Genomic DNA, 27529 nt, shown 5'->3' with positions numbered 1-27529 from the left:
ACTCCGACTAAAGCTTTTTCCACATTCCATGCATTTATAAGGTTCTTCCCCAGTGTGAGTCCTTTGATGTCTCCAAAGGACACCATTGTGAATAAAGCTCTTTCCACATTCCATGCATTTATGTGGTTTCTCCCCAGTATGAGTTCGTTGATGTGTCCTAAGGTAACCACTCTGATTGAAGCTCTTTCCACATACCATGCATTTATATGGTTTCTCCCCAGTGTGAGTTCTTTGATGTGACCTAAGGTTACTATTGCGACAAAAGCTCTTTCCACATTCCATGCATTTATGTGGTTTCTCCCCAGTGTGAGTTCGTTGATGTGTCCTAAGATCACCACTGTGAATAAAGTTCTTTCCACATTCCATGCATTTATGTGGTTTCTCCCCAGTGTGAGTTCTTTGATGTGACCTAAGGTTACTACTGTGAATAAAGCTCTTTCCACATTCCATGCATTTATGTGGTTTCTCCCCAGTGTGACTTCGTTGATGTATCCTAAGGTAACCACTCTGACTGAAGCTCTTTTCACATTCCATGCATTTATGTGGTTTCTCCCCAGTGTGAGTTCGTTGATGTGTCCTAAGGTCACCACTCTTAATAAAGCTCTTTCCACATTCCATGCATTTATGTGGTTTCTCCCCAGTGTGAATTCTTTCATGTGACTTAAGGCTACTAATCAGACCAAAGCTCTTTCCACATTCCATGCATTTATAAGGTTCCACCCCAGTGTGAGTCCTTTCATGTGACCTAAGTTGACCACTTTGACTGAAGCTCTTTCCACATTCCATGCATTTATGTGGCTTCTCCCCAGTGTGAATTCTTTGATGTAACCTAAGGTTACCACTAAGACTAAAGCTATTTCCACATACCATGCATTTATGTGGTTTCTCCCCAGTGTGAGTTCTTTGATGTAATCTAAGCTCATAACTCTGACTAAAGCTTTTTCCACATTCCATACATTTATGTGGTTTCTCCCCAGTGTGAGTTCTTTGATGTGACCTCAGGTTACCACTCCGACTAAAGCTCTTTCCACATTCCATGCATTTATAAGGTTCCACCCCAGTGTGAGTCCTTTCATGTGACCTAAGGTGACCACTTTGACTGAAGCTCTTTCCACATTCCATGCATTTATGTGGCTTCTCCCCAGTGTGATTTCTTTGATGTAACCTAAGGTTACCACTAAGACTAAAGCTCTTTCCACATTCCATGCATTTATGCGGTTTCTCCCCAGTGTGAGTTTTTTCATGTTTCCTAAGGGCACCAATGTGATTAAAGCTCCTTCCACATTCCATGCATTTATATGGCTTCTCCCTAATGTGAGTTCTTTCATGTGTCTGAAGGCTATTGTTGTGACTGAAGCTCTCCTGCGTTACTTCTTTCATTTGACATCCATTCCTACCCACTTGCATTTCCAATTCTCTGTTTTCTTGCTTGAATATGAGTTCCTGCTCAGGATGCCTCAAGTTTTGCTGAGAAATTCCTCTTCTCCTGGTCATCATCTGATAGATTAGAAAAAGAAGTGAAGCAACCATGTCAGAAATCTGCAGGGATAAGGAAAGACCCATTCGGGCTCTCCCTGGGTCACAGAGAAGGAAGGAAGGACAGTCAATGTGCTTGCAATCTCGGGATTGGACTAATGTAATACACTCTATGTGGGGCTGCCTTTCACATTGATGCTGAAGCTTCAAATGATACTGAATGCGGCGGCCAGACCTCTCACTGGCGTGAGAAAACATCACCATATTTTCCCCACTCTGGCTGCCTTGCATTGGCTGCCTGTTTGTTTCCACATTTATTTCAAAGTGTAAATGAAAGCCCTAAATGATGTTGATCTACTCAAATCCCTTTTTCTAGCTAGGAAGGGTGGCTGAGGGGCCTAGAACTCAGGGAGGCCCAGAGAGAAAGAAGAAGAAACCAGACCTTCTCAGCAGTGTCCCCTTGCCTCTGGAACAGTCTGCTTCCAGAGATCTGTCTGGCTCTCTCACTGGGTGTTTTTAAGAGGAAACTTAAGACCTGACTCTTTAGGCAGGCTTTCCCTCCTGTCCTCACCTAATTATTTTCTTAATTTTGAAGTATGTTTTTACTATTATTTTTTATTTTATTATAATGTTTTAATTTTATCTATTATTGTTAGCCACCCAGAGTAGACTTGAGCCTAGATGGACAGGGTATAAATTTAATAAATATATAAATATTTGGTAGAGTAGATTTGCAGCCCCCCTTTAATCATTAAGGTAGAACTCTATTATGAAAAGTCTATTTTGATGCAATTTCATTCTCATATCAAAATGCCTTTTAAATGAAAATGTGTGTTGGGGGGAATTGCAGATCACTTAGCGATTATACAAGGTGGTCATGACTTAAAAAAAAGTTTGGGAAACAGTGTTCTTCATGCTTCTTAGAGAAGATCAGCTATCACACTTTGGTAGAATTTTTTCATCTATAATGAATGTACCGATGATCAATTTTAAATTCTCTTTTTAACCTTATTCCTTCATTCTCCCCAATGATTGTACTTAGGTTTCTAGAAAATTACAAGGGAATTTCTCAAAGTTGATTAAAGAGGAAACAAATATTGGAATTAATGGATTGGTTACTGTGGCAACCCCAGACCTACTGGAGTATTCCACCCTATAATTATGCTGCCACCAACCATTCCCTATAAGAAGTCACACAGACCAGGAATGGATTTTAATAAATAAAAGAACAAGGTTTATTGAAATAACAAACAGGGTAAATAAAAGGATCAGGTAAATAGGATACTGTAACGTGGCATAGTCCCAATCATATACATACAACAGATTGGTTCCCCCGGAACACTTTAAGGTAACACACAGACCCTGAACCTATCAGTTCTGGCTACCTAGATAGAAACCTGAACCTATCAGGTATGTACTAACTGACAAACAGTTGTACCCAGTCTGACACACAGACTCCAACTCCTCAGTCTTCACACCAGCTCCAAATAAATATACAGTACAGCTCCTCCCCCTGATGTCCCGCCTTCCACTCCCCCATAGGATGGAACTTTCCCTCCAAACCCATGACGGACAGGTACCATCAGTGCTGTATGTGACACCTCCCCTCTTTATAAGTTGTTTTGCGGGGGAAAAGCTAAAGTGCTTTTCTCCAAAAAACAACCAGGATCAAAACATATAACAGTTCTACATTATAACACAATACCATAACCCATACTTACACTCTAGGTTAAACATATCACTGATTCATTTAAACATTAACATTTGCAATACATTAAGTTACCTTTATTAATACAAACCAAGCCTGTTCAATAAACAGGTACATTTAACTTTTCGTCACCAAAATATACATAGTCCATGGTTTCTTCGCCGTCTTCACTCGTCGGGTCTTCTTGACAAGGCATCAGCAACACAGTTCATTGACCCTCTGACCACCTTCACTTCAAAGTCAAAATCTTGCAGGTTTAAAGCCCACCTCATAAGTTTACTATTATGGGTTTTCATTGTCTTTAACCACTGCAGTGGTGAGTGGTCAGTGCACAGAACAAAATGTCTTCCCCAGATGTAAGGTTTGGCCTTCTGAATCGCGTATACTATGGCCAGGCACTCCTTTTCCACGGTTGCCAAATGTCTCTCACCTTTCTGGAGTTTCCTACTCAGGTAGGACACTGGATGCTGGTCACCATTTTCATCCTCCTGGCAAAGAACTGCTCCTACCCCGCTGTTAGACGCATCGGTGTAGATGATGAACTCCCGGTCGAAGTCGGGAGCACGCAGCACTGGATAATGGATGAGCGCCTCCTTCAGCCTCCGGAATGCCTCCTAACAGTCGCTGGTCCACGGGATGCGGTCATCAGTCTTCTTCCACGTCAGATCGGTCAGCGGAGTCGCCATCTCGCTAAACCTCGGAATGAACTTTCTGTAGTAGCCCACCAACCCAAGAAAGGATTTGACTTTTTTCTTGGTGTTGGGTCTGGGCCAATCACGAACGGCTTCTATCTTGGCCTCTAGGGGTTTGATCACTCCTCCCCCTACTATGTGACCCAAGTATTTTATTTCTGGGCTACCCAGCTGCAGTTTGTTCTCTTTGCAGGGCCTAGGCCAAAGCACTTCCTCCCCTGGGTTAAAGTGCCTCTCCCTGGCTTTCTGGTCATACCAGGTTTTCTGTCTGACCTTCTGAGCTTGCAGGTTTTCTGCTGCTAGCTCTAGGTTTCTCTTTAGGTCATTCATTAAGGTGTCTATATACGTCACAACATCTTGTGGGTCATCCTGGGTGATCTGCTCCCAATTTTGTTTGATTAAATCAAGTGGAACTTTCACCCTTCTCCCAAACAAAAGTTCAAACGGACTGAACCCGGTACTGGCTTGGGGCACTGATCGATAAGCAAACAAAAGGGATTGCAGCTTCTGGTCCCAATTGTTTGGATTCTCTGCCAAGTAAGCCCTAATCATGCGCATCAGAGTCCCATTGAACTTCTCTGTTAACCCATTACTTTCGGGGTGATAGGCAGTGGTTTCCTTGTGTTTAATTCCACAGATTTGCCACAGCCGTTTCATGAGCTTTGATGTAAACGATGTGCCCAAATCTGTGATTATTTCTGAGGCAAATCCCATCCTGGACATATACCCCACCAAGGCATCTGCCACTGTGTTAGTTTCGATGTTAGTCAAGGGAATGGCTTCGGGGTACCTCGTGGCATGGTCCACAATGGTGAGAATGAACCGGTTCCCCCTCTTTGTGGCCTTGGGCAAAGGTCCCACAATATCCACTCCTATACATTTAAACGGGGTGTCAATCACAGGCAAAGGGCACAACTTCGCTTTGGTCCTGTCACGGTTATTCCCCTGCCTCTGACACACATCACATTGTTTACAGAACTCCTTGATCTGCTTCCCTATTTCAGGCCAGTAAAAATTTTGTGTGATTCTCTGCTGTGTTTTGTTCACCCCTAAGTGCGCAGCAAACATGTCAGAGTGCCCCCTTTGTAAGATCATGGGGCGATACTTTTCAGGCACCACTAGCTGACTTCTGATCCCATCTACCCCTTTCGAGATATTCATCAGGGTCTCTCTATATAAAATTCCCTTTTTCTCACGAAATCTCGCTGGGGTTTCAGGTGTTAGCTGGGTGTCTGTCACCTTTTCAAAACACTTTCGGAGAGTGGCGTCTGCCTTTTGCTCTTGGCCAAATTTGCTGTCCGTGGTTAAGGTTTCTGCCACAGCTTCGGGACTACCCTCACCTGCTTCAACCTCGGGCTCTTCAGTACCCCCCTGAACTGTCCCCGTGGTAGCTTGTGAGCGTGTAATCACTAGCACCCGTTTCACATGTTCAGCCAGGTCATTTCCCACGAGCACGGCTGCTGGCAGAGTCGATGAAATCGCTAGCCGCCAAACTCCCCTCCAGCCTTGAAAGCTCACAGGTACCTCAGCTACTGGCAGTGAGATCACCTGCCCCTCAATCCCTGCCACCTTCAAGCTCTCATTTGGGATTATATACTTCCTAGGAATGATGTCTGGATGGCACAGGGTCACCTGGGAACAAGTATCCCTTAGCCCCCTTATACTGATGGTCAAGTATTCCTACGTCCACCCCTGCAGTCTCAAACAATTGCGAATCTGTCCTAACTAGTAAGCAGCGCTTGACCTCCACAAGAGGACCATTTTCCCCAGCCTGATCAGCAGATGTAACTGGTTCAGATTGAGTAGCCATGGTAACAGGCTCCCTCAATGGCAAGGAGCTTTGCTCTGTCTGGACACAGAACACAGCTTTTGGCTTGGTTCCACTCAAATCATGAGGCAAATTTCCCTTTAGCTGCTTTAATTTCTCACACTCTGAGATTAGATGGCCCTTTCCTTGACAGAAATAACATTTTCTGCTGTATTTGGAGTCTTTCTCATCTGGTTTTGGTTTTCCCTCCAAAATCTGAGGTCTTGGTGGTTTCATATCTGAGGGCTTCCCTTCAACATGGGCCCCTTCCCCTTGCTGGTTTTTCCCTGGTCCCTGAGAGTACCTGCTGTAGGTTTCTTTGGGCTTACCCCCAGATTTCCCCTCAGCACCTAAGGGCTTTCTTATTTGGTAAATAAAATCTGCGATCTCTGCCGCTTCTGTCACCGATTTCGGTTTCCTCTCCCTCACCTGGAACTTTAGTTCCCCATGCAGGACTGAATAAACTTGTTCCAGCGCTATCAGGTCTTTGAGCTGCTGGAAGGTCTCTGTCCCCTCCTGAGACAGCCATTTCTCTAGCAACCTCACCAGTTGGGCCCCCACTTGGGTAAAAGTCTGCTCTGGTTTTTTTGTGAGTGACCTAAATTTTTGCCTCAGCTGTTCAGCATTTATCCCATGCCGGGCAAACACCAGTTTTTTAAACTCAGCGAAGTCCTTCAGCAGTTCCACTGGCATCTCTGCATAGACTTCTGCCAGGCTGCCACTGATTAAAGATCGCATAATGGTCATCTTCTCAGTTTCCCTTACTGAGAAGTCCACAAACGCTCTTTCCACGAGGGAAAAGAACACCTCAGGGCAATCTCCCTTGTTGTACACAGGGAATTTCTTCAAGTCAGTTTTAGACAATTGGCCCACCTCAGAATCTCTATTGTTATTATTGTTCTGGTTCATCATTTCCAATTTTCTTAACTCAAACGCCATCCTCTCTCTCTCCAATCTTTCTTCTCTTTCCATTCTCTCTCTCTCTCTCTAATTCGAATTGTCTTTGTTTCTCCCTTTCCCTTTCCTCCATTTCAAATTGTCTTTGTTTCTCTCTTTCCCTTTCCTCCATTCTTTTTCTCTCTAATCTTTCTTCTTTTTCCATTTCTAATTGTTTCATCCTAAATTCATGCTGTTGGGCTAGGAGCATTTTTCTGAGTTCTGGGGTCAGTTCTCCCGTGCTCTCATCCTGCACTGAGCCAAATTCCTCCTCAGAACCTTGGTCTCCCTGTGGTTCTCTCACTTTCCCCATTTCTGCCATTTGGCTTCGAGTCAAGGGCATAATCCCCCCAGAACAGGCTGCCTTCAAAAGTCAAGCCTCAAAATAAAATGATGACTTTTTTCCTTTTGCCTCAGAAACAGCCTTCTATAGATTGCTGCTGTTCCTTCAGCACCAACTTGCAACTGTTGCCAGGCAGAATTCCCCCCCTCTGCTAGGCCTCTCAGCAGACAGGCTAGATCACTGTTACTTCACGCAGCTTTGCCTCAGCCCTTTCCCGCCAAAACGGGCTGCCTCAGAGCTCCCTAATCTAGTCCCCCCAATCTGAGGTTGCACGTTCTTCCACTAGCCTACCTCCCCGTGAGGTAAGCCTAGAAGATTACCTACGCGCTTTCAGATTTTCCCTGACTAGACCCCCCTTGCTCTGGGCACACTTGCCAAGGCTTTGCTGGACCACTGGACAACTGGACCAGTCGTATCCCACACGCTGGACACCAATCAATGTGGCAACCCCAGACCTACTGGAGTATTCCACCCTATAATTATGCTGCCACCAACCATTCCCTATAAGAAGTCACACAGACCAGGAATGGATTTTAATAAACAAAAGAACAAGGTTTATTGAAATAACAAACAGGGTAAATAAAAGGATCAGGTAAATAGGATACTGTAAAGTGGCATAGTCCCAATCATTTACATACAACAGATTGGTTCCCCCGGAACACTTTAAGGTAACGCACAGAACCTATCAGTTCTGGCTACCTAGATAGAAACCTGAACCTATCAGGTATGTACTAACTGACAAACAGTTGTACCCAGTCTGACACACAGACTCCAACTCCTCACTCTTCACACCAGCTCCAAATATATATACAGTACAGCTCCTCCCCCTGATGTCCCGCCTTCCACTCCCCCATAGGATGGAACTTTCCCTCCAAACCCATGACAGACAGGTACCATCAGTGCTGTATGTGACAGTTACCATAAATGAATACTGAGGGGGGGGGAGGACAGTGTTAGAAAGGAAGAGTAAAAGTGGAGGAATGTGATCCTGCAACCAAGTGCAGGATAAGAAGACACAGTGAGTTCACCAGTTCTAAATATTGCACATTACAATGCATCCCCCAAGATTTTATGCCATGCGAAAAATACGTAGCACAGAACGCTGATTGCCATAGTGATGGTGGTGGCGCTAAAGACCACCAGTTACGAGGAAACTTAGTTCACAAACCGAAAGAAACAGGGGGGAGGTAAGTAAACCAAGCTATTATTTTCTACTCATTTCCGTTCGTAAATGAGAAATTACATAAACTGAGACGTACGTAAACTGAGGCACTACTGTATGTTACAGATGGGGTCAAGTAATAGATCCTGGCCTCCTGCAACCAAGTGCAGGTTAAGAAGACACAGGGAGTTCAGCTGCAGGGCGAGGAAGCCTGGGCCCCAGATACTGCCTCTCACGTCCTTTCAGGAGAGGTTTGGCAAGCTTGAAAGAAATGCCAGCATGCAGTCAGGAAGCCAGCAGTGAGTTGGCGGATATCCCGTGTTTTGCACCAAGGGTCATGTGCATGACAACATACTGTAGAGGATAGCCCAGACGTCACCTGTCCATCACTGACGGGAGAGCCAATGGAGAGACTGTAAGGCATGGCCAGAGGAGAGTTTGGAGGTCAGGGGAAAGAGAGAAGGGGTGCTGGAAGAGGGTTAGGGAGCTGGAGGCTTGGGAATTGGACCAGGAGGGTCAGAGATAGAGTTAAAACAGTCATTTGAATGAACCAAACATTATTTAATATATGTGATTCACTTCCTGTGATTTAAACTGCAATTTCCAACTGATTATTAACCCCACCCTGTTCAATAAACTGATTGTGTTTGGCAGCATAAGTGTCCAGTACTTAACTGATGTTAGGGAAACAACATCTGGTAGCAGCGTGAAGAAGAGTAAGGAACGTGAGCCTTTATGGCATAAAACAGGGGCCACAAGGGCGACCGCCACACATACCTCTTGGGCAAAAATCAGGGGTGTGTCCTCGTTGCAAGGAGCTCTCGAGGAACTTAGGAAACAGGTTCGCTCCCTTGAGGACTTGGTTGCAGACACGGGGAAGCAGAAGCAGAGAGGGAGGGACCATAGTGAGACCTCCAGGGACCTTCAGCCATCATCCCACCCATTAACAAGCAGCTCCTCAGCTGCTGGAATTGGAGGGCGTCAATCTTGACAAGAGGGAAACCACACCCTTGAGGATACCCCTTCAGATGATGAGCCTGTACACAGTCACATTGAGGATACTCCTCATGGGGAGGGAAATAGGGGGCTTCTGGTAGTGGGCAATTCGATTGTCAAGAAAACAGAGTGAGGGGTCTGAGATTGTTGTGAGGACTGAACAGTGACTTCCATGCCTGGTGCAAAGTTTGTGGACGTTACAGTAGCACTGGGGGTGCATATCAACACCACAGAGATGGCGGTCCTGGATGCCAAATTTCGGTTGCTAGGAAGGAAGCTCAAAGGCAGGACCTCAAAGGCAGTGTTTTCAGATGTGCTACCTGTTCTACTCACAGGGCCAGCTAGGCAGGGAGAGCTCAGAGGTCTCAACATGTGGATGAGGTGATGTTGTCAAGGGAAGAGGTTTAGGTTCTTTCACTCGTTAATGTTTTGGGACAAGCCGGGCAAGTAAGACAGGATTCACTTGAATGAACATGGAACCAGATTAACATTAAAAACTTGGCAGAGAATATTTTAAACTGAAGCCGGGAGGAAAGCCAACAAGACCTGAGCAGTGTCCAATTCGGGACTCCTCATTCATGTGGACTGAGGGTGGAGAGGGTAGAGAGTACAATGTGGCGATAGTATAGGAATTAGGACTGGGAATGTGATGGGATGCGAATGTTGGTCCACTGGCAGAAGCAAACAAGCAGCCCTTCTTGGGGGCCCCATACGCAGGTGCTTTTATGCAAGTGCCCAAAGGATCCCCTTCACAGATGGCTGCCTTGTGGTGAGGGGGTTTGAGTAATTCAGAGAAGCTATGGGCAATGCCGTGCAGGGACACCAAGACGGACAGGTCATAGTGGAGAATTCTGACTAAACGCGATCTACATGGAGCAGGAATTGGCAAGCCACTCCAATATCTTTGCCAAGAAAACTCCATAAACAAAAACAAAAGGCTAAAAGAGATAACGCTGGAAGATGAGCCCCTCAGGTCGTAAAGTGTCCAACATGCTACTGAAGAAGAGCAGAGGACAAGTACAAGTAGCTCCAGAGCTAATGAAGAGGTTGGGCCAAAGCCGAAAGGACGCTCAGCTGCAGACGTGCCTGGAAGTGAAAGGAAAGTCCGATGCTGCAAAGAAAAATACTGCATAGGAACCTGGAATGTAAGATCTATGAACCTTGGGAAGCTGGAGGTGGTCAAGCAGGAGATGGCAAGAATAAACATCGACATCCTGGGCATCAGTGAACTTGCTGTCCTCTGAAGATGCCGGCCACAGACACTGGCAAAACGTCAGGAAGAACAACCTTCAGAACATGGCCAAAGAGCCCGAAAAACCCACAACAACCCCAAAAGGTGGGAGAGCAGGATCTGTCCTTCCAGTGAGAACTCAGGTTTGATTTTAGAATGGATTGGTTTGTTTTCCTTGCAGTGCAGGGGACTCTCAAGAGTCTCCTCCAGCACCACAATTCAAAAGCATCAATTCTTCAGCAGTCAGCCTTCTTTATTGTCCAGCTCTCACTTCGGTAAATCACTACAGGAAAAAACATAGCTTGGACTATTTGCACTTTTGTCGGCAAGGTGATGTCTCTGCTTTTTAAGATGCTGTTGAGGTTTGTCATTGCTTTCCTCCCAAGAAGAAGGTGTCTTTTAATTTTGGGGCTGCTGTCACCATCTGCAGTGATCATGGAGCCCAAGAAAGTAAAATCTGTCATTACCTCCATATCTTCCCCTTCTATTTGCCAGGAGGTGATGGGATCAGTGGCCATGATCTTAGTTTTTTGATGTTGAGCCTGAGACAATTTTTGCGCTCTCCTCTTTCACCCTCATTACAAGGTTCTTTAATTCCTCCTCACTTTCTGCCATCAGAGTAGTATCATCTGCATATCGGAGATTATTGAGATTTCTTCCAGCAATCTTAATTCCGGTTTGGGATTCCTCCAGTCCGGCCTTTCGCATGATGTATTCTGCATATAAATTAAATAAGCCGGGGGACAATATACAGCCTTGTTGTACTCCTTTCCCAACTTTGAACCAATCAGTGTTTCTGTATCCAGTTCTAACTGTTGCTTCCTGTCCCACGTATAGCTTTCTCAGGAGATAGATAAGGTGGACAGTCACTCCCACTTCTTTAAGGACTTGCCATAGTTTGTTGTGGTCGACACAGTCAAAGGCTTTTGCATAGTCAATGAAGCAGAAGTAGATGTTTTTCTGGAAATCTCTGGCTTTCTCCATAATCCAGCACATGTTAGCAGTTTGGTCTTGAGTTCCTCTGCCTCTTCAGAATCCAGCTTGCACTTCTGGGAGTTCTCGGTCCACATACAGTGTTGCTAAAGCCTACCTTGGAGGATCTTCAGCATAACCTTGCTAGCGTGGGAAATGAGTGCAATTGTACGGTAGTTGGAGCATTCTTTGGCACTGCCCTTCTTTGGGATTGGGATGTAGACTGATCTTTTCCAGCACTTTAACAGCGTCATTGTTTAAGATTTTAAATAGTTCCACAGGAATGCCATCACCTCCACTGGCCTTGTTGTTAGACAAGCTTTCTAAGGCCCACTTGACTTCACTCTCCAGCATGTCTGGCTCAAGGTCAGCAACCACACTATGTGGGTTATCCAGGATATCCAAGTCTTTCTGGCACAGTTCCTCTGTGTATTCTTGCCACCTCTTCTTGATGTCTTCTGCTTCTGTAAGGTCTCTCCCATTTTTGTCCTATATCATGTTCATCTTTGCACAAAATGTTCCTTTAATATCTCCTGAATAGATTTGTGGTTTTTCCTTTTCTATTCTTTTCCTCTGTTTCTTTGCATATTTCATTTGAGAAGGCCCTCTTGTCTCTTCCTTGCTATTCTTTGGAAATCTGAATTCAATTTTCTGTAACTTTCCCTATCTCCCTTGCATTTTGTTTCCCTTCTCTTCTCTGCTATTTGTAAGGCCTTGTTGGACAGCCACTTCGCTTTCTTGCATTTCCTTTTCTTTGGGATGGTTTTTGTTGCTGCCTCCTGGACAATGTTACGAGCCTCTATCCAAAGTTCTTCAGGCACTCTGTCCACCAAATCCAGTTCCTTAAATCTGTTCTTCTCTTCCACTGTGTATTCATAAGGGATTTGGTTTAGATTATACCTGATTAGCCCAGGGGTTTTTCCTACTTTCTTCAGTTTAAGCTTGAATTTTGCTATGAGAAGCTGATGATCAGAGCTACATTCAGCTCCAGGTCTTGTTTTTGCTGATTGTATAGAGCTTCTCCATCTTTGGTTGCAGCGAATATAATCAATCTGATTGCGGTATTGCCCATTTGGTGATTTCCATGTGTAGAGTCGCCTCTTGTGTTGTTGGAAAAGAGTGTTTGTGATGATCAGCTTGTTCTCTTGACAAAACTCTATTAGCCTTTGCCCTGCTTCATTTTGAACTCCCAAGGCCAAACTTCCCTGTTGTTCCTTTTATCTCTTGACTCCCGACTTTAGCATTCCAATCCCCTAGAATGAGATGAACATCTTTCTTTGGTGTCAGTTCTAGAAGGTGTTGTAAGTCTTCATAGAATTGGTCAATTTCAGTCTCCTCAGCATTGCTGGTTGGTGCATAAACTTGGATTATTGTGATGTTGAAAGGTCTGTCTTGGATTCATATTGACATCATTCTATCCTTTTTGAGAATACATCATACAGAAGGCTGGCCGCCTTCGATACTGTCGACCACGGTATCCTCCTCGAGAGGATCTCTGAGCTGGGAATCGGTGGCCTGGCACTTGCCTGGCTCCGATCCTTCTTGGAGGACCATCCCAAGAGAGTAAAGCTTGGCGAGAATGTCTCAACCCCATGGACCCTCTATTGTGGGGTTCCGCAGGGGTTGATTATCTTTCCAATGCTGTTTAACATCTACATGAGGCCACTGGGTGGGGTCATTAGGGGTGCTCACCACCTTGGTCCATGCGCTCGTAATCTCAAGATTAGACCACTGTAACGTGCTCTATAAGGGGCTACCTTTGAGGCTGACGCGGAAACTCCAAGTGGTGCAGAATGCGGCGGCCAGACTCCTAAGTGGAGCGCAAAGATACCATCACATTTCTCCTATTCTGGCCATGCTGCATTGGCTGCCCATTCAGTTCCGCATTGACTTCAAATTTCTGACGCTTATGTTTAAAGCCCTAAACGGTTTAGGGCCTCGATATTTGGCGGAACGCTTACTCCCACCAGTTCTACCCATGTCACCCGTACGAGTCAGGAGTTGAGGCTGAGAAGCCTGACGCCGAGGAAGGCCTGGAAGGAAAAAACAACTAACCGGGCCTTCTCGGCGGTGGCTCCTTGCCTCTGGAACAACTTACCTCCTGACATTTGCGCAGCTCCCTCGCTGGGTATTTTTAAGAAACAACTGAAAACATGGATGTTCAGGCAGGCCTTCCCCCTTTCCACCTAATACCTAATTGTTCTTTTTTCTTTCTGTTATAATATACCCTGTTTCTTGCCATCTTTGGGAAAAAAATTCTATCTTTTAATTATGTAAATTATGTTATGTGATATGTTATATGTTTAAATTTTTAGTGTGTGTTGTAAGCCGCCTAGAGTGGTCACAACTGACTAGATAGGCGGGGTAGAAATGAAATAAATAAATAAAATAAATAAATATGGGGCATCGTGTCATCAGTATGCTGATGACACACAGCTCTACATCTCCTTTTTACCTACTTCAGTGGATGCTGTTCCGTCCCTTCAGTGCTGCCTGGAGAATGTACTGGAATGGATGCAGTCAAATGGGTTGAGGCTGAACCCAGACAAGACAGAGGTCTTGAGGGTGGGCGGTCCTCCTGTCAGTGGTCTGGGTGACTCCCTTTCTTTTGGGGGGATGACCTTCACAGCAAAGAACAGGGTAAGCAGTTTGGGAATATACCTGGACCCGGTGCTTACCATGGAAACCCAGGTGGCGTCCGTGGTCTGTTCCACCTACTTTCATCTATGACGGATTGCCCTGATGCGACCATATCTTGATGGGGGGGGGCCTCATTACTCTTGTCCACGCTTTCAAAATCTCAAGATTAAACCATTGTAACACACTCTATGTGGGGCTGCCTTTGAGATTGATGCGGAAACTTGAAATGGTGCAACATGCGGCAGCCAGGCTTCTTAGTGGGGTGAGAAAATATCACCATGTCTCCCCCCACCCTGGCTGCTTTGCATTGGTTGCCCATTCGCTTCCACATTTATTTCAAAGTATTGATGATGACGTACAAAGCCCTAAGTGGTTTGGGACCTCGATACCTGGCAGATCGCCTTCTCCCACCCAGGTCTACCCGATTCACCTGACATAGCCAGCAGGGATGGCTGAGGGGCCTTACGCTGAGAGAGGCCTGGAAGGAAAGAACAAGAAACCGGGCCTCCTTGGCGGTGGCCCCTCGGCTGTGGAATACACTCCTAACGGAAATCCGTCTGGCTCCCTCACTGGGTGTTTTTAAAAGCCATTTAAAAACTTGGCTCTTTAGGCAGGCCTTCCCTCCAGTCAATTAACTGATTTTTGTTGCTGTTTACCAATCATTGCAATGTGATGTTTTGCCATTAAAATCATCATTATGCAATCGCTTTTGCGATTGCAAAAAACATCGCTATGTCGATTCGTCGTTAAATGAATCGCTCGTTATGCGGGCCACCACTGTTTAAGCTAAAAAAGTAAACTGAGGTTTTATTTCTTAGTCAAAATTGTTACCTTACAATAAATTTATACAGTGGGGTCTCTACTTAAGAACTTAATCCGTATTGGAAGGTGGTTCTCAAGTGGAAAAGTTCTTATGTAGAATCTGCATTTCCCATAAGAATGCATTGAAAACCATTTAATCCGTATCTGCTCTTTTCCGTCCATAGAAACTAATGGGAAGCTGCTATTCCGCCTTCGACCACTAGAGGGGGATATTTTGTTTCTTTTTTTCTTAGGTCAAGAAAGGTTCAGGAACATGTTTTAAAGCTGGAAGTCACACCTTGACCCAGGCTTTGCAAGCCAGAATGCCTGACCCACACAATTCTTCAGCACAAAGACACAGAGCTCTTTTCCCACCAAACCAAACCAACCCAAAGGGAGGGAGGGAGGGAGGGAACTTGTGGAAAAGAGGCAGGAAGGAAGAAAGAAAGAAAAGGTCATCACTGGGGCACACAGACCCCTCAGACAAATGTTTGTGCTTTGAAGCACAAAATGGTCATCATTGGGGCACACAGACCCCTCAGACAAAGAGGGGGGAGTTTGGAGGCTAAGCATCCAGCATAGCAAGCATCAGGAGCCCATTTTTCCATTTCCATTCAAAGGGGGGAAACATGCATGCACCATGGATAGAAAATGTTCAGATTCTAAGGAAACAATTCATTTTTGGAGTTCATTCTACACTCTCACCCCACAATTCCTTCCCCCCCCGAATGTTTTCTCAGATCTAACCAGCAAAGTGCAGAAAGCAAACGATTCCTTCTCCCCCCACACGTTTTCTCAGATCTAACCAGCAAAGTGCAGAAAGCAAACGATTCCTTCTCTCCCCCCCTGACGTTTTCTCAGATCTAACCAGCAAAGTGCAGAAAGCAAACGATTCCTTCTCTCCCCCCCTGACGTTTTCTCAGATCTAACCAGCAAAGTGCAGAAAGCAAACGATTCCTTCTCCCCTCCACATTTTCTCAGATCGAACGAGCAAACCCCAGCAAGGAAAGAATTCGTTCTTGTACACTCACCCCACGTACAGTACAGCAATCAGCAAAGCGGAGAAAAGGGAACAATTTTCTCTTCCCTGCCCAACAGACAATGGAAGCAGTTTGAATCTGTTGCTTTCCCCGCCTCTCCTGCTTTTTTTTTGCCCTTATATGGTCGTAGGCAGTTCCCTGGCCAATGTTTTTTTTCCCCTGTTCCTTTCATAAGTGGATTCTCCGTTCGTAACAGGAAATGGATTTTTGCGGACGGAGAAGGACGTAACTGGAAAATTACGTAAGTAGGACCTTTCGTAACTAGAGACCCCACTGTACCCAAGAAATAGAAATGGCAGATTCTTTTAAGAACTATATGCAGGAGATCCAAATGAACATTATTAATCAACTTATAGATCGCATAAAAGCCCAATCTCTAGAAATTAAGGCAGTAACTTCAGGACTCAAAGAGGATGTTGAACGGAATATTCAGCAGAAAGACCAATTCACCAAAGCAGTAGGAGTAAAAGAAAAAGAAAATTTAGAATCAAGACTGAAGAAACACAAAATAAAGGACTTTAATGAGAGGAAAGTCCAGGTGGATGAGCTGTGGATTTATACTAGTGAGAAAACCATACAAAAATGTGTATATTTTCGTTAGAAGATAATTTATTAGAGTATAGACACAGATGATTGGATTCGAATGTGGAATGATAACTATAGACAGATTAAATCAGTAAATCTGAGAGGAAATGTTTTAAAGATGTTCTATAGATGGCATTTTAAAATTGGCAAAATAAATGTTAAAAATTAGAAATAAATGTTAAAAATGTTGGCAGCAACTTTGGACTCTCTTTTGCATAGGTGATGGATACGTGACAAGAGTAAAATGATATTAGAGATAGATGAAAAAGATATTACACAAATAATTACACAAATAAATATAACCTTTAAACCAGTAATGCTCTTGTTGAATATAAGGCCAGAAATTGTTTGTTTAAAAGATGTGTGTGTGTGTGTGTATGTTTGTGTGTGTGTGTAGATAGCTAGATAGCTAGAGAGAGAGAGAGAGAGAGAGAGAGAGAGAGAGAGAGAGAGAGAGATACATATATACCATTTCTCCAAAAGTAAGGCCTAACCTGAAAATAAGCCCTAGTATGATTTTCGAGAATGCTCGGAATATAAGCCCTACCTCAAAAATAAGCCCCAGTTAAGTGAAACCCCCGCGCTCCACGTAGATCTTTGTACAGAAAAAAAACCCATCCTCTGAAAAAAAAGCCCTAATGCTTTTTTTGGAGCAAAAATTAATATCAGTCCCTGTCTTATTTTTGGGGAAACACGGAAGTAATTATGTTGTTGCACATGTAAGGTTGATCTGGGCCCAAAATGGGATAGCTTGTCAGAGTCATTATCTGTCTGAAAAAATTCCCATCCATCCTGAACTCCCCTCTCCTTTAGTGCCTCTGTCCATGGAATTTTTAGCCAATACAGTGGTGCCCTGCATAGCGACGTTAATCCGTTCCAGGATTAACATCGCTATCCGGATTCTTCGCTATGCGGGGGGAACCCAAGGGAACGCATTAAACTCCGTTTAATGTGTTCCTTTTAGCCTTTTGTTTCTGATCATGGCAAAGATACTGGAGTGGAATTGCCGGTTCCTACTACAGGTGGATTGCGTTTAGTCAGAACTATTTAACTTATATGCAGAATACATCATGCAAAAGGCCGGACTAGAGGAATCCCAAGCTAGAATCAAGATTGCTGGAAGAAATATCAACAACCTCCGATATGCAGATGATACCACTCTGATGGCAGAAAGTGAGGAGGAACTAAAGAACCTTGTAATGAGGGTGAAAGAGGAGAGTGCAAAAAACGGTCTTAAACTCAACATCAAAAAAACTGAGATCATGGCCACTGGCCCCATTACATCCTGGCAAATAGAAGGGGAAGATATGGAGGCAGTGACAGATTTTACCTTCTTGGGCTCCATGATCACTGCAGATGGAGACAGCAGCCCTGAAATTAAAAGACACCTTCTTCTTGGGAGGAAAGCAATGACAAACCTTGACAGCATCTTAAAAAGCAGAGACATCACATTGCCGACAAAAGTCCGAGTAGTGAAAGCTATGGTTTTTCCTGTTGTGACGTATGGAAGTGAGAGCTGGACCATAAAGAAAGCCGACCGCCGAAGAATTGATGCCTTTGAATTGTGGTGCTGGAGGAGGCTCTTGAGAGTCCCCTGGACTGCAAGGAGAACAAACCTATCAATTCTAAAGGAAATCAACCCTGAGTTCTCACTGGAAGGAGAGATCCTGAAGCTGAGGCTCCAGTACTTTGGCCATCTCATGAGAAGAGAGGACTCCCTGGAAAAGACCTTAATGTTGGGAAAGTGTGAAGGCAAGAGGAGAAGGGGACGACAGAGGATGAGATGGTTGGACAGTGTCACCGAAGCAACCAACATGAATCTGACCCAACTCCGGGAAGCAGTGGAAGACAGGAGGGCCTGGCGTGCTCTGGTCCATGGGGTCACGAAGAGTCGGACACGACTAAACGACTAAATGACGAATGCGTTCCTATTGGGGAAAAACTCACTGGTAAGCGAAGAATCCCCCATCCGGCCTCCATTTTCGCCGCCTTGGTAAGTGAGGTGTGAAAACGGTGCGGGCGGCCATTTTCCCCCAGCTGGGTGGCACAGGATTCTTAGCAGCCACCAGGGAAGCCTCCACCGCGGTCGCACCGAAGAGCCTGCCGGTCAGCTGGGGGCAAATGGGGCCTATGTAAAAAAATTGCAAAGCTATGTGGATTCGTTGTTAAACAGGGTGCTCGTTATATGAGGCACCACTCTAATTCCCTAAATTTACCAAAATTGGCTTTCTTGAAGTCCAAGAATGCATGTGTGATTACACTTGGCTTCTCCTTCCCACTGTGTAACAAATTCCAAGAGAGGATGGTCACTCCCACCTACGGCTCCTGTCACTTCAACCTCATTAACAAGGTCCTCCCTGTTGGCGAAGATGAGATCTAAAATAGCTGTTCCCCTTGTTGCCTCTTCCACTTTCTGGACCATGAAATTCTCTGCAAGAAAGGAATTTGTTGAAACTTGTGCTCTTGGCAGAGTCTAACAACCATCATATATCGGGATAGTTGAAATCTCCCATTACTTCTGCCTCTTTCCCTTTTGAATGTGTGGCCATCTGCTCCAGGAAGGCTTGAGACTATCTGTGCGTGGACCAATCTGGGGAGTGACAATTGCATCCAGGCAGGGAAGTTAGCAGATTGTTTAAGAGGGAAGCGGATTGGACCACGGGCACTTTCTGGTTCTCCATTGACAGCGTTGGGTCCAGAAGAACACCCAGCATGCGTTGGGAACAATGAAAATCACAGACATCAGGGGCTCTCATTTGGAGGATCCCCATCTTGTTTGGGTTCAGCCTTAGTCTATTGTCCCTTTTATCTTCCGACTGAAGGAGAAGATGGGAACAGAAATGATTTTATCTGTTAATAAATTATTGTAAGAGTCCAAATTCAAGGTGGATGGTGAAAAGAAAAAGAAAAAGATCAGCCTGGAGGCTTCATGGATAATCAAAAATGTTTCCTTACAGGATGTGCTTTTGTCATGTTTATATTGAATCCTTATCTCTCTCCCTTCTTCAGGCAGCAGAACAAGTAGAACAGGAAGGAAGGACGGAAGGACGGAAAGACGGAAGGAAGGAAGGAAGGAAGGAAGGAAGGAAGGAAGGAAGGAAGGAAGGAAGGAAGGAAGGAAGGAAGGAAGGAAGGAAGGAGCGAGCATCTCATGCCAGGCTCCAAGATAAAACCTCCGCCATCCCAGTGAGGGGGTAACAGCAGGAATCCAGAGAACAACGGGGCATGCTTCCTGCTGACACGTATGATGAAAGCAGCAACAAACAATATTGTTTTTCTCCCACAATTTACTTACAATAATTTTTCCCCACCTTTTTCATTAAAAAGGACCCAAAGCAGCGTACTTTCATCAGTAGAAGACAACATTTAAAAGTGAAAAACAGCAAGATGACAAACTTCTCATGGGGGTGGGTTAATCATCTCTCACGGATCCCTTTTAGGGTCCCCATAGGTCAGAAGCAACCTCACAGCACAGAAAATGTCCCTTTTATCCTCCTATCGAAGGGGAAGGTATGAACAGAAATGACGTTACCTGTTAATCAATTATCATCAGAATCCAAAAGAAAGGTGGTATAAAGCAAAATCCCCTAGTCTTGATTGTCTATTCAGGGGGAAGAAGAAGGGAGATTTGAAGGGGAAACCCCATACACCCCAAATCAGGATGACCAAGGTTTGCCTCTTATCAAAAGGACATGCCTTTGGTGACCACGGAGTTTGGAGTGAGCAGGACTGAAATCTTTTTTTAAAAAAGATAAATAAGGTGCAAAGAAAACCATATCCTCAAACACCATCACTTTGCAGACATTCAAAGAAGAAGTGTGGTGTTTTGGATGAAGTACCAGACTGGAAACCAGGAGATGTGGATTCAAATCGGTGCTGGGTCGGGGAAACTGAGTGAAGAGAGTGGTTGGCAAGGCTACTTAAGCCACCTCTTCAAATTTCACTTACCTTGCAAATGTTGGAGGGATCTGGGATTTGATTCTTTGTTTTTGGTCCCCAAAACAGCAAAGAGAAATCAGTTCAGTTTCTCCCCTTCCTAAAAGAAAAGAAAAAGTTCATCCTGGAGGCTTCATGGATAAAGTAAAGTAAAAATCTTTCCTTACAGGATGTTCCTTCATTATGTTTCAAATGAACGGGGCTCCATCCCCATCTCTCTCTCTCTCTCTCTCTCTCTCTCTCTCGTCTTCAGGCAACAGAACAAGACGAGCACAACAGCAGGCAGGCAGGCGGATCTTCCCTCTGACACATACAATGAAAGCAGCAGCATACAAGATGGGATGTCTCTCACTGTTTATTTAAAATATTTTTAATCTTGCCATTCTCATTAAAAAAGACCCAAGATAGCTTACGTGCATCAGAAAAAAGCAACATTTAAAAGTGAAAAACAGCAAGACTACAAGCATTAAAATGAATCAAACCAAAGCTGCACTAAAAACGGTAAACAAAATCAACATCTAGAAAGCACCAGAGCCTGTGTGATGTCGTGGACCGAGGTTTGCACCGGGCCCTCTGTTGCCGCTCGCCAAAGGCTGCTGAGAAAACTCCACAGTCAGGGGAGAAGAGGGCAAGTCAAATCAAATCAAATCAATTTTATTGTCACTGTAAGTCTATACATAGTATATGCATACAACGAAATTCACACAGACACCCAGAGACCCACATACATACACATACAAATATCCTCAAACACTCCACACCCACTAAAAATCCCCCACTAAAAATACACACATGTACACCAAACTCCAGCTAATTCTGCAGCGCAGCCCCTAACACCTCGTCCCATGATTCCATCTGGTCCAGCTGCCTTATGAATGTTAATATTTTGGAAAGCGCGTCTCACATCTGAAATCTGGAGTAGCAGTGGTTATCTGTCAATGGTAGATTGTAGCGATTACTATAGAGAGTAGGTGCTGGAGTAATAGTTGTATCTGCTTCCACCTCAAAACGGCTGAAAAATTGGTTAAACTGCTGATCCAAAAAATCACTGTTGCTAAACAGACTGCTTTTGTTATTCCTCTTATAGACTGAGAATTGGTTGAGAACCAGGAAACAGAGAATTGTCAATGTGCAATTTTCAAAATGGAGAGAGGGGAACAGCAGTGTGTCCCCGGGATCTGTCCTGGAATTGGTGCTTTTCAACCTGTTCTTAAATGTATGGAGACGGGGATAAGCAGAGAGGTAGACAAGTTGGCAGATGACACGAAGCTTTTCCGGGCGGTGAAGACCAGAAGGGATTGCGAAGAACTCCAGAAGGATCCAGAAGGGTAGAGTGGGCGGCATATAAATTAAATAAATAAATACAATAAATAAATAAAATAAAATCTTTCCAAACTGGGAGAATGGGCAGTAAAAGGGCAAATGCAATTCAATATAAGAAAATTTAAGAAAATGTAAAGGAATGCACACTGGGGCATGAAATCAAATTATTTTTTTAATGAGCTAATGGGTTCTGAACAGTCCATGATGGATCAGGAAAGAGATCTTGGTGTGCTGGTGGACAGCTCGATGGAAGTGTCCACCCAGTGTGTGGCAGCAGTGAAGAAGGCCAATTCGATGGATCTAAAGATCAACCTAAGAATCGTATTTCCTTATCAAGTGTGCTGTTTGTCTTTAGAACTGCTTGCAACAGGATGTGGTGACAACATCTGGCCTAGATGCCTTGAAAAAGGGGATTGGAGAGATTTCTAGAACAAAAGGGAATCACAGGTTACCAGCCATGATAGGTAAAGGTAAAGGTTCCCATTGACAATTTTTGTCCAGTCGTGTTCGACTCTAGGGGGTGGTGCTCAAGCCATAGAGCCAGCATTTTGTCCGAAGACAATCTTCCGAGGTCACATGGCCAGTGCAACTTAGACACGGAACGCAACTGAGGTGGTCCCTATTTATCTACTTGCAATTAGATGTTTTCGAACCGCCAGGTTGGCGGGAGCTGGGACAAGTGACGGGCACTCACTCCGTCATGTGGATTTGATCTTACAACTGCTTGGTCTTCTGACCCTGCAGCACAGGCTTCTGCGGTTTAGCCCACAGCACCACCACGTCCCTCTCCCAGCCATGATGGGGAGGTATAATCTCAAGGTTTAAAAGAAAGGTACCTCAAAAGGCCAGTGGTGACACTGCGGGTTAAACCACAGAAGCCTCTGTGCTGCAAGGTCAGAAGACCAGCAGTCGTAAGACCGAATCCATGCGACAAGGTGAGCTCCCATCACTTGTCCCAGCTCCTGCCAACCTAGCAGTTCAAAAGCATGTAAAAATGCAAGTAGATAAATAGGTACCACCTTGGTGGGAAGGTAACGGCATTCCTTGTCTAGTCGCACTGGCCACGTGACCACCGAAACTGCCTTCGGAGACATGCTGGCTCTATGGTTTGGAAATGGGGATGAGCACCGCGCCCTAGAGTCGGACATGACTGGACTAAATGTCAAGAGGAACCTTTACCTTACCTCAAAAGGCCAGATGCAGGGAAGGGGTCTCGGGAGAAAGGTCTCTCGTCGTCTCGTGTGGTCTCAAAGGCATCAGGCAGAGCCAATGTGAGATATAGGAAGTTGGATGACATGGGTTCTTGACCTGATCCAGCAGGGCTCTTCTGTTAATGACGTTATATTATATTATATTATATTATATTATATTATATTATATTATATTATATTATATTATATTATATTATATTATGTATTATTTATTTATTTATTTATTTATTCATTCATTCATTCAATTTTTACCCCTTAAAACAGCATATAAATAACATATATAGTATAATTATTATAATTAACATTATCCAAGACGGCAAAAGTAAAAAAAACAGGAAAAAGAAAGAAAGAAAAAATTACTTAGTTGACTGGGGGAAGGCCTGTCTGAATAACCAGTTTATATTATATTATATTATATTATATTATATTATATTATATTATATTATATTGTATTGTATCGTATTGTATTATATCATATCATATCTCCAGAGGCAACAGCCTCTCAACAGGCAAAAGCTGCCAGCTTCCGCTCTACCCCAAAGAAAAGATGACATGGGTAAGGGCTCTGATGCCACCACAATGCCTATGGAGGGGGAGGCAGTGGACGGCTGAAGGATGCCGTTTCTTAGGCTCTGACATCCCTCACCCTTGAACACAAGGAAGGGAGAAGAAGCTGATGTGTGACACCTTTCTAAAGAGAGACATGGATGTATTTTCTACACTTCTGGGGTTCATAGCCCTAAAAATAAAGGGAAAAAAGTTGCCCTCTCCTTTGTGGGGTAGGGCCGATGGGCCACTTATTAACTTTCCTTCTTTGCTTTCTTTTCCAGAGGGTTAGCAGAGTGGTTTTTTATTTTGTTTTGTTTTTACATCAAAAATCGCAAATGCTCAGTAACCCCTTTCAAGACGATTCCAACCTAAAGATTGTGTCTTTCCCTAGTTGTGCGAAAAGGAGATCGGACAAGAATGAAGTGAGTGTGTTTCCTCATTACATTTATTTCAATGGGTCTGATCAGCGCCCTACTAACCGAATGAAGCAGCAACAGTGACAGAAGGAGAAACCAGAATACCGGCCGGGGTCAAAATGAAGGAGGGTTTTTAATTCTCCAGCTATTTCTTGGATCACCTGTTAGGGGGAGGCACCGATGTGTGCTTAACAATGACGTTCACAAGTGCTCAGAATCCTGGATGCTCGAAACCAGCAAGAAAAGTTAAGTTGGATCATGGGGTTTGGGGTGAGAAGGTTTGAAATCTTTAAAAAAATACACTTAAGTAAAATGCAAAGAAAACCATACTGTCAAATAGGAACACTGCACATGTTCAAAAAAGGAGTGTGGTGTCGTGGATGGAGTACCGGACTGGAAACCAGGAGACCTGGATTCAAATCCTTGCTGGGCCAGGGAAACTGAGAGGAGAGAGGGTGGTTGGCAAGGCTATTTAAGCCACCTCTTGAAATCTCACTTACCTTGCACATGTTGGAGGGATCTGGGATTTGGCTTTTTGTTTTTCGTCCCAAGAACAGCAAAGAGAATTCAGCTCAGTCTCGCCCCTTCCTAGGAGAAAAGAAAAAATAGAAAAGCAAATCAAAAATGTTTCCTTGCCGGTTGTGCCTTCGTCATGTCGCTGTTGAACGGGGCTCCATCCCCATCTCTCTCTCCTCTTCAGGCATCAGAACAAGAGGAACAGAAAGGCAGCCAACAAATAAACCATAGGACGGAAGGAGGGAAGGAAGGCAGGAAGGAGGGAGGAAAGGAAGGAGCATCTATTGCCGGGCTCTGAGATAGAAGCTCCCCCGTCCCAGTGAGGTGGGGGCAACAGAGGGGAACCAGAGAGCAACAGGACCTACGATGAAAGCACCAGCAGACAACAGTGTATTTTCCCCACTATTTATTTAAAATATTTTTACCCCACCTTTCTTCCTTTAAAAGGCCCCAAGGCAGCTTATGTAAAATTTTAAAACACAAAATCAACATTTAGAAAACACCAGAGCCTGCGTGATGTAGTGGACTGACCGTTGAACCAGGCCCTCTGTTCTCATGGCAGCATTTGTTATTTTTGTCCCCTCAAGGATCCCAACACAGGGGGCGTCTCCAAAGGTGCTCCTCAGCCTCCGTGCCCTCCGTGCCAAGGGCCCTGTGTCGTGGGGTTGCCAAGGTGGGCAGAGTTCAGATTTCAGGACTTTTCTGGCGTGTTGTCTTCCAACTCCCAGCCTCGCTTAGGCTTCGTTTTTCCTTTGAGATCACTGACAACCTCACAGGAGCTGGGAAAGGTGGCAACCGAGGGAGGGGTTCTTGGTGGGAGCTGCCCCTGCTGTAAAGGAAAGCATTTCACGACCACTTTGTCTGGAACGGACCCTTCAGAGCCATTCACTCTGCAAAAGACCTGCCAGGAGAGGGAATGTCCCCTTTCGGAGGGATGCTGAAAAGGTGGCAGAAGCAGTTGACCATGGAGAGGTTCCTCACAAAGAGGCCAAGACAGGAAGAGGAACCTGCTGCTTCTACCAGTGGGGCCCAATTGCCTCCTTCCTCCTCCTCCTCGAAGCCTTGAGGCCAAGCCTTACAGCCTTCTCCCAGTTGACCATCATTCAGGCCATCGCCAGAGAGACCCTCTGCAGCTCTGGGAATGTCAAAGACTGCTCCTGTGATGTGGAGAAAGTTCTGTCTGCCTGCAGTTTCCTGACTTGCTAGCACCACTCAGGCAGCCATTGATGATGCAACTTGCTAGGCACATTGGACACCTTACTACTCCCTATACCACCCCATGGCTGGAGTGCAATGTGTTCCAGCAAAAATAGTGCACATCTTTATTAAATTTGGTGCATCCTGCTAGTTCGGTACATAGCCTGGCAGCCATTGATACTGATTATATAACCTGCTAGTTTGGTACACAGCCTGTGTAGATTCAATAATATTTTGAATTCAAATAATGTATGATTTCCTTCCTTTCAAATCAAGGGGGTAATGTTGGCGTATATAATTTTTTTGGGGGGGGGGTAAAATGTAAAAAAGTTCCCTGACCCCTATCCTAGCAGGAAGAATAACTTCCAAAAGAAGACCCTTCCTGGGGAGATCTCCCTTTCGGCCTCCGCTACCAAACAACCCAGGGAGGAAAATCCACCACCTTCTCTCTCCTTTTTCTCTCCTGCCTTCCTTTTGGAAAAAAGATCAGATGCAACACAAGGAAACTCAAGGGAGAGGAGTCGTCCTGCAGTTGATCCTCAGCTCAGGATCTCGTCTTGAGATGGATTGGATTAGCCCTCCTCTCTGCCAGTTCATGCAGGAAAACACACACTCTGTGTGTGTGTGTGTGTGTGTGTGTGTGTGTGTGTGTGTGTGTGTGTGTGTGTGTGTGTGTGTGTGTGTGTGTGTGTGTGTGTGTGTGTGTGAGAGAGAGAGAGAGAGAGAGAGAGAGAGAGAGAGAGAGAGAGAGAGAGAGAGTGAGAGTGTTGAAAAGAGCAAGAGGTCTGGCAGACGTTCCCCCTCAGAAGGAAAGTGCAGGGAGGACCCCCCACCCTCCCAAGCCCCACTTCTCCTCCTGATTGCCCCCCAAGTCCTCCACCTCCCGCCTGTCGCCCCCATCGCCGCCCCCTTTGCCTCTCCAGCCCCACCTGGGACTTTTGTCCTTTTAAGGGAGGGGAGGGGGTTGTCCTCCATCATTAGTGGGGGGGGAGAGATTGGAGGCAAGTTACTTTCTCTCCCGTTCCTTTGTTTCCATCCACCGGATGCTCCTCGCAGGATTCAAGGGAAGGCAGGGGCTCCTTAACCCCCCCCCGACACACAGACACACCACACACTCGATGAAGCCCTAGAGAGTCTTGTGGGGGGGGGGGTTGGTCTCCCTGCTCCTGTGGGGGGGAATCTGGACCCCAGAGATCTTCTCTCTCCCTTTGAATCCCCCTCCCACTCCCTCCCGAGGAGACCCAGAGGAAAAAACTACCTTGCACGAAGGTCGAGCAAGAGAAAACACAACGGGGCACCATCGGAAATGCCGGGAGATTCACCCCCCTCCCCCGAGACTGGTGGGGATCCGGATATAATCTCCCTCCCCTGCAAATCTCTGCCCCCCCACCCCCGACCTGCCCTCCCCTCCAGCGCCCACCTCCGTCCAGGTCCCGATCCGGGAGGCGCCCCAAAAAGCCCCGCTTCTCTCCTCCAGGCGCCTTTCTTGGGCCAAAGGGAAAGAGGCAGGCGCAGCGATCCCCGCTTCCGGCTCCTGTACGAAGGGCGTCCAAGGGGAGGAGCTGTTCCCTCGCTTTCATAGCTCTAGGTTCCTCCCCTTCCCCCCTCCTGCACGAACGGAGGAGAGAAGAGAAATGACATCACATCAGCTTCTTCCATCATCTGCCTGCACAACAGGACTCTTCACTTTGCCCTCATTCATTCCATCTGCTCTGTTTGGCCTTTATGGCACATTTCTCTCTTTTTTCGTGAATATTATTCCATCTGCATGACGAGATCAAAGCCTCTTCCTTCAAGGGTCCTCCTCGGCCCAGCGCAGACCAGTTTGGCAAAGGAAATATCAGGAGGGCCTTGATCGGGCCCTTTGATCCTGGCCGCTGGACTTCTTCTCCACTGAATCAGGAGGACGTCCAGAGGCCGGGACTCTCCTGCCCGAGAAGATCAACTTTCCCCACTTCTAGTGGAACAAAACCCTCAGAGAAGACAGAGTTC

The 27529-nt window shown here is 45.3% G+C and overlaps 3 protein-coding genes across 3 annotated transcripts in view; all 3 read right to left on the bottom strand.

Moving 5' to 3' along the window:
* Positions 1-27082, bottom strand: LOC140703804 (uncharacterized; the record flags this gene model as incomplete). The annotated part of the gene is made up of 4 exons (XM_078386103.1): positions 26958-27082; positions 24325-24412; positions 20338-20425; positions 1-1497 (listed from the first exon to the last, which is right to left on the bottom strand). A coding segment is annotated over exon 4 (1497 nt), but the record flags the coding sequence as incomplete, so codon positions are not given.
* The window catches only part of LOC140703827 (uncharacterized), a 221687-nt gene that overhangs the window by 82861 nt on the left and 111297 nt on the right, over positions 1-27529 (bottom strand). The window lies entirely within an intron of this gene.
* LOC144587402 (uncharacterized) overlaps positions 1-27529 on the bottom strand; it is a 44024-nt gene that overhangs the window by 5267 nt on the left and 11228 nt on the right. The window lies entirely within an intron of this gene.

The sequence above is a fragment of the Pogona vitticeps genome, chromosome 2, assembly GCF_051106095.1.
Source record: "Pogona vitticeps strain Pit_001003342236 chromosome 2, PviZW2.1, whole genome shotgun sequence".
Taxonomy (NCBI): Eukaryota; Metazoa; Chordata; class Lepidosauria; order Squamata; family Agamidae; genus Pogona; species Pogona vitticeps.
This window is presented reverse-complemented; position numbering and strand designations above follow the sequence as displayed.